This window comes from Chaetura pelagica, unplaced genomic scaffold, assembly GCF_000747805.2.
Source record: "Chaetura pelagica isolate M959 unplaced genomic scaffold, ChaPel_1.0 scaffold341, whole genome shotgun sequence".
Lineage (NCBI taxonomy): Eukaryota > Metazoa > Chordata > Aves > Apodiformes > Apodidae > Chaetura > Chaetura pelagica.
This window is the reverse complement of record NW_009952151.1, coordinates 791055-804935: the sequence shown is the minus strand read 5'-3', so window position 1 is coordinate 804935 and position 13881 is coordinate 791055. Positions and strand designations below refer to the sequence as shown.

At 40.3% G+C, this 13881-nt stretch overlaps 1 protein-coding gene across 1 annotated transcript; it reads right to left on the bottom strand.

The window, feature by feature from the left end:
* Positions 1-124: 124 nt before the first annotated feature.
* On the bottom strand, positions 125-12099 carry LRRC31 (leucine rich repeat containing 31). The gene is made up of 10 exons (XM_010006707.1): positions 12087-12099; positions 10809-11066; positions 9409-9558; positions 8849-9016; positions 6198-6365; positions 5160-5327; positions 4235-4402; positions 2992-3159; positions 1688-1855; positions 125-510 (listed from the first exon to the last, which is right to left on the bottom strand). The coding sequence occupies exons 1-10, from the start codon at positions 12097-12099 to the stop codon at positions 191-193; spliced, it is 1749 nt and encodes a 582-aa protein (XP_010005009.1). The 3' UTR covers positions 125-190.
* Between the last annotated feature and the right edge of the window lie 1782 nt (positions 12100-13881).

Sequence of the window (13881 nt, the reverse complement as noted above, 5' to 3'; positions counted from 1 at the left end):
GAGTAAGTAGGTCATTAAATGAAATGGTCTATGCATGCAGAAGGTTAAGTAACAGTTTTCTGTAATTTTGGAACTATTTAAATAGTTCAGACAGGATTACTAAAAATCAGGCAGTCTTCAATGTCAGAGACACATAATACTTGGTTCATATGCTGCTTCTGAAAGGCCTTCCAGAAACCTTCAACCCCCATCAACAGTCAAAGCGAATGTTTCTTTTGTTGTCTTGATTAAAGCATTCCAGCCGTTTCCGCTGGGATTCTGAAAGGACCCATCTCTGCATCCCCAGCTCTGCCAAGGCAGGCAGCTTTGTCAGGGCTGCTAACAAGTCACTGAACCACGTCCCACAGTCACGGCAGGACGATGGGCGAAGACTGACATCCAGCTCGGAGAGCTCTTTGAATCCTGCTAAGCCTTGACAGAAAACGACCCACCCCTCGTCAGAGGCGTTGTTGTTGTAACTCAAATCCAGCTTCTGTAACTGGGCTAGATGGCCATCCTGCCTCAGTAAGGCTGCAAGAAATGACAGACACAAACACAACTAATATATTCTGGCAATTGCTTTGAAAGCTTTTTAAGTAATACCATATTATTTAAAGCCTTTCAGCAGTCAAAGAGCAAGCTTCAACTCCTCAGCAACATAAAATCTCTTGCTGTTTCTCAGAAAGATCATTTTATTACAGCTGAAGGAATGCACAGCATTTAAAACAAAGGCAATTGAAAAGGAACAGAAGTATTGGGTTAAAATTGTATGGCAACCTGAACACCTTTGAGTCAGTTGGAAGGAGGTTATATCAAGTGCCAATTAAAATAGGCAGACAGACTCTACAGGGAGATTTAGCAAGAGGAAAGCAAAACTAGATGAGGCTGCATGATCTCAACAGCCACCTCTCACTGCGGGAGGGTAATGGGCCTTATATGCCCTAAAGGGAGCTGGAATCTTTAATGTATGATTGGCAAAGGAGACACACATCAAGGGTGATGTTTTTAAAGTAAAAAATATTCAGGCTTCATCTCACCAGCCTTCAGATTACAGGGTCTTAATAGCTGTCACACAGCTATTGCCAATCTCAGACACTCAAAACCCATGAGTCAGGCTCAGAGAATCATAGGGGTGATTATAAAATAAACAGGTTTTCTAAAGGCTCCTAGAATTTATTCCTTCATTGGGTTCCCATTTTCCAGTATTTTTTAGCAGCTGCTAAGAGGTGGGCTAAAATATTTCTGGTTTAATTCTCCCATAATAGTTTGATTCCAGACACACACCTCATGGACTGAGAGCTGGTAGTGCCTGTATTACTGGCTGTCAACACGTACTTTTCCCATAAATTACTGAACACAAAACCAGCAACAGAGCAAAATAAAACTCCTCAGAGGCAGCTTTAAATATCTGACATAAAACACAAGACACAAAGCCTACATTTTCTAAGTGCTGCCTTTTTGTATTAATAGATCAAACTGCTAAAAGATTCTTTGCATTTTTATCCTTTTCAGCCTTTACATTGTGCATGTGCAGAAGACAGAGCCTTCAGCAAAATTAAAGCCCTTTCTGGGAAAAATACAGCTGTATTTTCCATCTTTTCATTTGATTTATGCAAAAACATACTCAGCCCATGGAACAAGTCCCTTCTGAATTGTGGTCTAAATGCCCTGGCTCCTTGACTGCTAGTAAATACCATGTTATACATACTTAGAAGTGCCAAATCTTCAGCCACCAAGTTACAGCTGCTCAGTCTTAACACTTGAATCTTCGTTGCAAGCTTTAGTGCTCCCAAAAGCAGCTTTAGGTTCCCACCAACGCACTTATTCCAAGAAAGGTCTAATATCTCCAGTTCAGGAAGGTGAAGGGCAGCCTCAGCTGAAAAGATTAAGACCAGCAACTTCTGCTTACTAAGAGAAAACAACATGGCCTCAATAGACACCTCACTGCCAATTCACCTGTAAATAGGCTCCTAACAGGCTGCCTACTTGTGATTAAAATGAGTTATTTTATCCTAATAAAAGTCAGACAAAAAATATCTCCTGTGCTCTTTAAAGTAAAAAGGTCTTGCCTATAGAATCTTTAATAGCTCTCTGGAGAGGTTTCTTTTCTTTCTGTTTATGTTATTGCCCTGACCTTTTCCCACTGAAGTCAATTTAATATAACAGCTTGTTTTTAAACCATTTTATATCAATTTAAATACAGCACATTTTCTTTTCTTTTTTAGGTGAACTCACCATGCAAAGTGAAATGCTCTGTATCTTTCGACTACATTGATTTCCATGATGTCACTCTTACATAATTGTAATTATATAAATATAGTACTCTTCCTGTAGGGACCTCAGACCAGTTTAGCTTGCTACTGCTTCTGCTAAAGGCAGTCCATTTTTACTACAGGTTGCACTGTCACTAGTAAACAGTACAAAATACAAATGCACAATGCACAGTAACTAACAGATCCCTCTGCACTCAGATTTCATGTGCCATATGGAACGCCTATCAAAGGGACAGTGTGGCTGCTAATCCACTGAGATTTGCAGTAAGTAGACAAAAGAAGCTGCATTTACCTGTCCTGTGTAAGACTGGACTTTTCTTCATGACTGTGCAGTAGCTTTTTCATTACTGCAGTCATTGCATCTGCTCCTCCACTGCCCCGTATCACCACAGCATAATAAAAAACAATGTTTTGCTTTCTCTTCCAAAATAAGGGACTGTACAAAACCTCACAATCAGACAAAGGACTAAAAGGACTTCCTCATTATATCTGACTGGATCTCACAATCAGACAAAGGACTAAAAGGACTTCATCCAGTCAGATATAATGAGGAAGACATACAACCGTCTTCCCTTGCAACCAGGTCCCATGGAGCACTGTTTTCATCACAGGCTCCTTCACTGGGGACCTGTGGTGTAGTGTAACCATGACCTTTGGTGTTGAGGCAAAGAAGAATGAAGTGCTTTGTCCCACAAGGATACTCAGAGAATAGACACACTTTAAAAGAAAACATTCCTACCTAGGGATGAAAGGGACTCTTCACCTAAACCACAATTGCTGATGGCCACAGATTTCAACTTTGGTAAAAACCTGAGCCTGCCCAGAAGAGGATCAGATGAGACTCCTATATTTTTATTCGAGGATAAATTCAGCTCTTGAAGACTGGAGAGTAAAGGTATCACCTGGGCTATGAAAACATGAAATATTTATTAGACAGTCACAGATCCAGAACAAACATGTAGCTGTATATTTGCCTGACATAATTTCTTTTCTTTATAAATCAATCAAAAAATCAAGGCTAAGTTTTGACACTCAAATTTATGGTGAGTAATGTTTCATTCCACAAATAGCCTTGTCATTTTCAGAAGGAATGTTTAAGACATTAGGTATTACAGACTGTGGGGAAGGTTGTCAGAATAGGGTTTCTTGTTGAAATTCCCTGGGTGAAGTAGGGAATTTAACATTAAATGAGATGGGGGTCATTTCCAAATGTCCTCACTGCCAACTTCAACTCTTTTATATTAGTGTGATTATTCTCTATTGGTCAAAAATAAATAATGATTGCTATTACTAACAATTAATACTTCCCAATGCTTCATCAACTTTTTCAAATTATCTCCTTTACCTGGAAAATAAGTAGTGGGCAATACAGGATTTGTTGTTATTGTTGTTATAAAAAGTAAAAAACAATATTGAAAAGCTCTGATAATGCACACAGAAAAATAAACTGTCTCACTAATTGAATAGGAAATGTCTTTTGCTTCTTAACAGTTCAATCTGGACACTGTGGTGTTCAGCTTCTCTACGAAGCACACAGCAGCAGCAAGGCAAGATCTTCTAATATCATTCTCGACTCAAAGTTCACCAAGGGAGTTTTAGGCTGCTATATTTACATGCCCATATGCATGGTGGATCCATGCCAGTTTATTCCAATGAGGGAACTGTCCCTGGATACTTCCAAAATTACTGAGTATCACAAAAAGCAGTGATTGGTGGCAGTACCTACATTCCCATCATGAGTTGGAATCATGGCAGATTCAGGTCCTCAGTTCCACATGGGATCAGACACTATGAGATTTCCTTTGATAGAGCAAAAAACCACTCCACATCAATGAAGAAAGCTAGCCTCCATACTGCCCTTCCAGAACTGCCTAAGGAACTCAGATCTGCTAGACTAGGTCAGGCAGAACACCTTACACCTTTGAAATATTCTCAGAGGTCAAAACCTACATTCTTCATGGATTTCCACAACATGTACTTACACAAATTGGCCACGTCCTCTTCTGTTACACAGCACTGGTGGAGATCAAGGACTTCAAGATTTTTCAAGCTGGCCAAATGAGCTGTTGAGTCTTTAAAGCCACCACCAATGTCTTTGTTACATGATATGTCTAACTTTCTTAGCTGGGCCAGATGCTCTAAAGCAGTGTCTGCAATGGAAAAGGGAGCATGGCTGGTCACTGATTGCTACAATAGCTCAGGTCATGGCTTCAGGGTTCATTTACTTCAGCGTCAAACTTTGCAGAAGGCACCACAGGCAAAGCTTTTAGACTAAGCTTCAGTGTATAATCACAGCAGGCATACAGTAATACCACAGAGCTTCCCCATCCATGCAACTCCATTCTTCTCTAAGAGAGCAGGTGAAGGTGAGGCCAGCTCATCCCCTAGATCCATCCAATCCTCAGCTTTTTGCTGAAATTACTACTGGGTGTACTAATTAGCACCAGTTGTTTTGTCATATGGATAAGACCTCCACTAGGGAGAGACACAGATAATAAGCCCATTTCATATGAGTTCACTGGACACTCATTAAGTGATAACAGTGAATTTGGATTCCCCTCTGAGAGTAGGATTAGCTTGTTAAAAGTTAGCTAGCCTCGTCTATGTTCTGTCTGGGGAGAGAGGAAATGTGTCCAGAGAGCCATTAATCTACCCTAAGAATACTTCAGATAAATGGTGTGGAGGGTGACTCTCCCCACTGACTTTCACATGCTTGAGCTCAGGGAAGATAAATGTTACTCCTGCTGAAAGCCTCTGTAGTCTTTTATCAATCCTCAAACAGCAAATAACGATTGCCCATTAATACTGCCAAACCATCAGCCAAATCCCACCTCATTGCCTTTCTTAAATGGTTTTCAGATGTACAATTTATTCAGAATGAAAGTCTTTCTGAACATAAAGTCTAACCTAAGCCCTGGAGGCTGTCATGCTTTAATCCACACATGTGCAAGTTTAACTCTTTCAAGCCTGGCACATTTTTCAGATCCTGAGCAATAACCTTCATGCTGCAGCCGATGTGTTTGTTGATGGAGAGGTCTAATACTTCCAGGTTTGGGATCACATTTAGAATTTCAGCTGGGAAAAACAAAAAGAAAATACAACCAGAATTGGTAATTGTCTGGAATAAAAACTGATGAACCCTAGAAAAGTATAGCACCATGACAAACAGGAAGAGGTAAGCTGGGTTTGCCTGTATGTGTGGTTTAGACTTAGTAAGTTCCTGTTCTACCTAAAAAAATACAGCAAAACAAAGATTGGAAAGGAATCAATAAAAGCAGTTAAAGATCTGTGTGAAAATAAAGGTTAAAAACACAAAGACAGTAAGAAAAATACAGGGGGATAAAAAGCAGAAATACAAAGAGAAACAAAAATTTCTAATGAGAATATATAGGACTGTATGTTGCATATGGGCCATCTCCTGCCATGGAGATGAGAGCACAGGGGCTTCTCTTTAAGGAGAAATATCTCTTAAAACACAAAGTCAGATCAAAAGACCACACAGGAAGCTATGGTGAGAGGGAAGAGAGGAGAAATGCCCAGTGGTTGCCAACTCAGCCTAAACTCCCATCCCTCAGGCCTTCTTTCCCATCCCATGGCTACCTACAGATTCAGCTGCTTAATTCTAAGCAAGCAGTGTTGGGAATTCTGGCACATGTGACTTGCTCAGGGCCCCAAAGGATCCAGCAACCCTGGACCACTGAGGCAGCCAGACTGTGGTTTAGATCTAGCTGTCCTTCTCAACCCCACTTCACATGATTAGAGAGAACAATTTTCTTCTTTGGCAGAAAGTGCATTAAATCCCCATACCATGTAGTAAATACTGCCATAATGCAGAGACCAACATAAACTTTTCATTAATATTGAGCTCAACACAGCCATAATGTAAGTTAAGCAAGTTACATTTTTGTGAAGCCAACCTCAGCCCAGCTATATGGATACACATACCAAGGGATTCTCCATCCTTTGCTGTCAGGTTACAGTCTGTAATTTTCAGAATTTTTAACTTGCATCCTTCCTGGAGTTTTTTTGTCAGGAGTGATAATTTTCCACCAATGTTACTGTTCCATGATAAATCCAGCTCTTCGAGTTGAGGAACAATTTCAAATGCCTCTCCTGTGACAGAAATCTAAGATGATTCTCTCTAGGTATCAATTTCAGTGCAAGACAAAACTACAGGTTGGGAATATATTAAAGAGGAAGGTTAGCCACTTAATTCTCACATTATTCTATTTTGAACAGCTTGCCAGGAAAATTGGTGTATGCCATGAATTGCTGCTACTAGAGCAATATTTTATAATGTTTTATAAATTCCTTGTCTAAGGAGCAAAATACATCATGAGTCATTTGTGTCACAGCACATACAGACTATTTGGCCATCATTGTAGACCTGTGCCAGGACCCAGAAAGTCTAGTCTGCAGGGAAATCAATACGAGTGACAAGTCTGAATTTACTGTCCTGTAGAAAGCTCTGCTCTGTTTTACTTGGCAGACTTCCAATGTCCTCTGTACTCTGTCCACAGGTTATTTTGGAGGAGATGAAAGAAGTCCTCTCACAGCTATTTCTGACACTTAAAGGTTTCATTTCTGACAAGAGTTTCTGACTCACTTCATCAGGAATCCAGATGAGCTTTGGTTTAATCCAAACTAACTTTCCCATGATTTCAAGGCAAATATTACAGATTTTGATTACATTCAGGAAAAATTAGCTTTTTCCAGGCTTGCCACACCTGCCAATGTGAACTGTTTTAGTGTTTCTTTGTAATATACTAACATTTCACTGAAAAATCCAGCTTCCTAACTTCCTTTGCAGAGGAGGGAGGCAGAAGGCTATTTGCATAAACTCCTTCCCAAGAAAGATCAATTAATCAGACTGTATACAAATGCAATTTCAAAATTTATTATCTAAAGTCTCAGCATCAACCTAATAATTAAGAATTGTATTTTTATAATAAAACCCTTTCATGTTTTCATGATTATCCACCAAATACTCATAATAAAAAATAATTATTTCTGTTGTTGTCAGTCAATATCTAGTTTTGAGAGAAAAGGGCATGTCTTAGTTGTTGGTTTTTTTGCATGTCTTAGTCTTTATTTTTGCATGTCTTTTAAATTATTGCCTCAGTCTTGAATATTGAGCAAGGCACTGCAGCAGAGAGGTGGTTTTGCCTCTGCAGCATAGCCTGTTCCTGTTTGACATGGGGACTAGCATTCCAGACTAATTTTCCACCCAGAAGATAAATAAAGGACTATAACTCCAGGAATGGTTTCCTACCACCTCTCACAGTCACAGCTCTGAGCAATCACATAGGAGAGGTTGTTATTATGGTTATATTTGAGGCATTGATTTCTAAAAAGAATGCACTGAGACCACAAATAGCCACATTTCCACAGATAGATATGAACATAGTCAAACAGGCAGTATTGGCCTAAATACACAAGCTATTTTCAAAATCACAGGCAAAATCAATGGAAACTGACTGTTGTTCCTCATGTCAAGGGCACCACATTTTGACTGGACATTCAACTCCTATGAGCAGTTTTGTGTCTGTCTCAGCAAAGGCCAAGTCTTAAGGGGGAAGGAAACAGTGCAGAAGAACCAGGCAGAATAAATCAATTGGAAATATAATGATACAAGTCAAGAGAAATAAAGAAGTATGTGAAAACGGTTTAAAAAAGCATGACATAAATTTAAAAAAATCTGATAGTAAATGAAACACATATTTTACCCTCATCAGAAACAAACTAATTATTTCACCAGCTTTTGTAAGAGATGTTCTCCTACCCAGCAGATAGCATGAGCTACTTTTGAGCTACCACCATATATGTCACGTAATTTCCATACCTATACCACAGACCCAGCACAGAGTAAACCCCAGGCCCAGAGGTAAGTGACTCAGTGCCAGACCCCACCTTTAAAACCTTTACATCTCATGCTTTGCAGAAAGCAGAGTTGCAGGCACTCCAAGCAAAGACGTATGCAGAGGAATAAGCTTCTCCCAGACTTCAAAAAACAAGTTGGAAAGCTCCAGGGCAGCACTGCTGGTTTTAAGTCTCCTCCAAAAGACCACGAATTTTTTTGTGATGATCACTGCATCTGTCCTGCAGCATGAAGATCTATGTTGAGTCTATTGTGACTGACTCTGTTTCAGTTCTTCTGTCTACCATTTCATACAAAAAAATAGACAAAAAATACTAATCTAAATTGAAACTCTGCTTTCCTGCAAATAGGAGGGAATTCAGTTCCCTTCGGAATGTGAAACCTTCATGCCCAGAGGAAGGAATTAATTCCTGGTTTGAGCCAGGATAAAGCCAATTTTCCTCTTACTGATTATTTTTTTCCTTCAGTAAGCTTTCTTTTAACTAGTAGCAGAGGATGGTTTCGATCCATCGACCTCTGGGTTATGGGCAAACCAGGACAACTCTGCAGAGCTACTCAAATACATAAGATCACTCAAAAGCCCAAGTTCTTTCTACTGTTTCACAGCAGGAGTTTACATCACCCAGTGTGGAAACAGCAGGAGTAGGATGCAGGAAGAGATGTGTTGGATCACATCAGACTCAAGCTGTCTGGAGTAAATGTAAATTAAATCCTGTACCTAAGGAGGTAACATCCTCAGCTGTCAGCCTGCAGCTGCTAAGTCGAAGGACTTTTAACTGGTTCACATGATGAAGATGAACAGTGAGAGCTTTCAAAGTCCCACCAACACAGCTATTCCAGGACAGGCTGATCTCTTCCAGCTCTGGGAGAAATGGCAGTAAAGAAGCTATGGAAAAAAAAAGACAAATATTCTTTTTGCTTGTTGTCTGCACACCCTGGATGTCAGTACATCTTAATACAGAGATGCTTTCTACAACCAATACAGTAAAATAAAGCCATGACAATTTGTAGCTCAGCTTTCTTATCTGTAGTTTGAGTGTAAGGACATTAATCTGCTTCACAGACCTGTATGATTTTTATATTTATGTATATATCACATAATTTATATTATTCATTAATTAACGTTTCTCAGGGACTTGGACCAACAAATGAAATGCTAAATAAAGCCAGGCCTGTATAAAAGAAAGGGAAGGGGAAAGAGGGGGGTGAATTGTTGAATAAGCAAAGAAGAAATACAGACATGTATGAAGTGACTAGTTGAATAAAGTGTGTATTTACCCAGCTCTGTTACATCTGCTGCACTTAATGCACAATTATTTAGATCCAGATTCTTGCTGCTGGGATCCTTTCCCAGTTTCTGCATGAACTGGTTAAATCTCTGCTCACCAGATGGTGACTCCACTTCAGAAATGAGATGTGAAAGTCCATCTGAATAACAAAGAAACAAGGCTCTGGTTACCTCTGCTACTAACCCAACGTGTAAAACCTGTCTGTGCTTGTTGGGTAAAGATTTTAGGAAAATAAATCTGTCTGTAAACGGGGCTCTATATTTTATGAATGTGGACCTGAGTGATAATATCACTATAGATCAGATAACTACAAGGCTCCTCAGTGAGTAAAGAATCTCCTGTTGCACATCCCCACACCACTTTATGCCAGTGGCTGGATGTTTGCATCACCAGCTCAACGACATTCGTGTAAACTTTGAACTGCAGCTCCTCGGGATGCACAAGGTGTATACCCACCTCTGAGTGCCTGCCCTGGAGCCACCGTGCTGCAACAGCGTCTGTGCTTGAGCAATTAGCACCGAGTGGCCCTGCAATTGTGTGCTGAACCTGCTGCTTCTGTCATGACAGCCTGTGATCATCCTGATACACTGTCTGTGTAAGGCAGGTCCTGCTTTCCTTGGCTTTGCAGAGCAGCCCCCACTTTCTTCTTCCATGCAGTTTGTACAGCAAGGAAAATTGCACTGACATTCATTGCTAATGTATTTAACAGATCAGTACTTTCATCTAATGCCTCTAATGCATCTAATGGAAAAAAAAAACTGTAAAAAATGACACAGAACAGCAATCCCACTCCCTATAGCTCTTCTCTCATTATTTCCTCAAACCTACCCCAAACTCTAATGCCAAAGGATGGGGTTCTAAGCATCATTTTCCAGCTCCTTTGTAAAAATAGCCTCCATTGTCTCTGGTGTAGATGTAAAAAAAAGTATTCTTGTGTGCACAAAACAACATACATGATAAATTTCCAGTCTCTTCCCCTGCCTGTTGAGTGACAGGAACATCTTTCTTGCTGTCTTCAGACTGGTGTAGCAGCAGGGTGAGCAGAGACAGACAACAAGCCAAGCTACTGCCCAAAGTTTGGCCTTGAGACCAATTAAGCTCTGTAACTAACGAGCTGGCTCCAGAGCTGACCTCTCACACTGGAGATAAGAGAGTTCACCCAAAAGTTTTATTCCTCCTCAACAACATGGATCTCACTCATTGCTTGGCACCTATCAAATTAGAAGGCATATCTTTGATAATCTTCCAATCAGAAGCATATCCTGGTTTTAAAGGATAAACCATAGGCAGCAAAATATATTATTTTGGCTAGCAAGAAAAGCAAGTGATTTTCTATGAAATTAAAATATATACACATGCACATGTATTTCATTATTTTACCAGCATTACCTTCTACAGAGAGATCTTGCTTTTCAATCTGATCATCAGATCCAGAGTTGTTTAATTCTGTTTCTTCAATTTCCTTTCTGTCCTTGCCTTCAGATTTCCCAATGTCAAAGCTCCTGAAGAATTTTTTGATGTCTGAAGGCTGCTCTTTTCTTTTTCCAAGGGAGGACCTCTTCCCTTGGAACTGTTTTATAACAAAGTCAAATGGGGAACTTTTGGGGATGTCCTCTTCATGCTTATCCTGGGAGTTCTGAATCTCACCTTTCAGGGAAACAGCAGACATAGAACGAGTTAGTATTAGTAATGTTTACTCTTGCTTACCTTCTTTTATAATGGCAGATGCACTGAGAATTTCCAACCATTCCCTCCATGCTAATATCAGAAAAGCACTGTTTAGTAGAATTGAACAATGTCACATGCTCCCAAGCTCAGGGTGGAACATGCAAATGAAAACCCATGAACCTTAGAGCAAATTTGAAGTGATAGTGCAGAAAAACCCCAGATATCATAGGTATGAGCACTGGGAGTATGCCAGTATTCCAGTGCTGGAAGAAAACAAGCCCCCTGATAGCTTGGTTGCAACAGTTCAGTATGATATTCACCTCAGTTTCAGTGAGTAATTCACAGGGAAATTAAAGTAGGACTTTATAATTTATACACATTCTTCCCTTATGTCTGCTTATACTACATAAGCTATAGCATCATCTGATGAGTCTGAAGCTGCTTTGATTTTCTCTAAACATTAGTTTGATGCTCTTTCTTTAGTGTCAATTCTAGCATTTGCCCACACACACATGCTTGAAGGGAGCAGCCACAAAAGCTAAGCAGGCATTCATTGACTTCTGCTTTGTGAGGATGATGTGGAAAAGATCTGTATCAAGTCCTCCTGTGTCCTGTTGATTGCAGGGGGAATTACCTGTCTTCAGAACCATTCTTGTAATACACCAGAGCTCATTAATGGACATCTGTGCTCACACAGATTCTCCCTTCTGCATTACAGACCTGCACAGAGAACCCACCCCACAATTTTCTGTCATCCATAGAGTATGTGATAATAACCATCAGTTATACAGAATATCACTGGTATGAGCTTTCCAGACTATTTAAATTCTTGCTCTCAAAAGCCTGTCACAGCTGTATTTCTTATAAGTACAAAAATTACACAAAACAAAGTACATAGCTGCACATGCATATTTACTGAACTCTGAAGCAATGTTACTTACTCTGGGTGTGCTTTCATGCTGTAGAGTGGTATTATTTTAAATAGACAAAGAAACATACCTGTTTTTTCCATTGGTACACTTGAGGATCTCTTTCACTTTTTACAGTATTTCAGGGCTGGCAGGAGAACTGAGCCATGCAAGAAAAACCCCACTTCCTTCCCTAATAGGACTTTCCATGTAGTTTTCTTTCAAGAGTTTCTGTCTTCATCATTTTGATGACAGCAGCACAGTGCAAGTGGTTAGTGGGCTTGTTCCTGATGCCTCTGTTCCTGTGCAGTCACCCAACATCAGCTTGCTGTCCCTGGTCTCCTTTTTCTTGGGGAGAGGGGGGCGTTGAGAAGTCTATTTAAATGCTCTGATCATGTCCTAGATTAGATCACTCACAAGGCAGAAATCAGGAAGTGGCAGCACATTCCTTGATACTGCACATTAACCACTGCACGTCCTGAAACAGCTGTTGTTAGAAGAGGCTGAGTCACCTTATAGATCAAGTTACAACACTACCTGAAGAAAAGCTCTTTGTCTTCCCACCCCTTTTGTCCATAGTGCTCAGAAATACTGCTGGAGGCTGAGCAAAGCTGTGCTGTCAGCCGGATGTTGGGTAGCTCAGTAAGAAACAGGAATACGGAGCACTAGTGCACTCCTGCTCATCTCAGGGCAACAGGAGACATGAGAGGAGAGGTCCTACTGCATCATCCAGCACATTTGCTTGTAGGCAACAGCATGATACAACATTATGGTGCAATCCTTTCATCCATTGTGCAGATACATCAAACTTCACCATATATAGTTTGTTTTGTCTGCTTGTCTACCCTAGAATCTGATTTCCATTATGGTGAATGTTATGATTTCTAGCTAAAACATACTCATGGTCATTTTTGCTTAATCTCTAGCTTTGATGATTATTTTAAATCTATGAGATCTTCACTTTCCTAGCCTAAATCAACTACTCTTCTGGTCTCCACTCATGTGGCAGACTCTCCATTTCCCTTATCATTTTCTGCTCGCCTTTGTCTGCACTTGTTGCAATAAAATTTATACTTCCTTAAATATAACTCACCTTCCATTGATATGTATATACTAAAGACATATGCAAACTGGAGTTCTTTTGTTGGGCAATTATAAACCTGGTCAACAGAAGTAATGATTGCTCTGAAAGCAGCTGAGCAGACACTAGCCGTGAGGACAGGCTCAACTCTTGTGTGTCAAATGATTCAGACAGGGTGGAATGAAGCACCAGGTGCTGCTAGGAGCCAGTGGGATAAGATTAAAAGAAAAACTTCAAGAGAACCTCTGGGAAGCCCTCCTGTTCTTAAGAAGTACCATGCTGGAAAACATTAAAAGTAAGAAAAAGTGCACAAAAACACTGCAATGAACCATCCTTCCCTGCAGGAATGGAAGGCACGTTTCTATTGCCAAACAAAAAGGATCTCCAAGTTGGGTTGGGGGTTTTCTGACACCAGAAGTGGCTGTCCTGTCCCAGTTTCTAAAACTAGCATCTCACTGTAGATCCATATCCATTGGGAAAGATGAACTCCCTGTGTGCTAATTCACTTCAAATGTTCAGGCATCTCAGCTATGGAGACAACTGAAAATCCCAAGCATTTCTGTTGGCAAGGAGCTCATTGAATTTGACAGCTCTTTTCCACTTGTTGTGCTTAACAACTGAGTGGTCAGGAGCAACCCATGGTTGTGAACATGTGCCAGGCTCTGCTGGCTCAAGACACTCGGTACCTGCTGCAGCTCAATGAGAATGTAGAATGGGAAGACCTGATAATTCCGGTCCCTAGAGCTGGGGAAATCCTTAAGCATGTTAAGCACTGATTACAGTGGTTAGGCTGGGCTAACTTGAA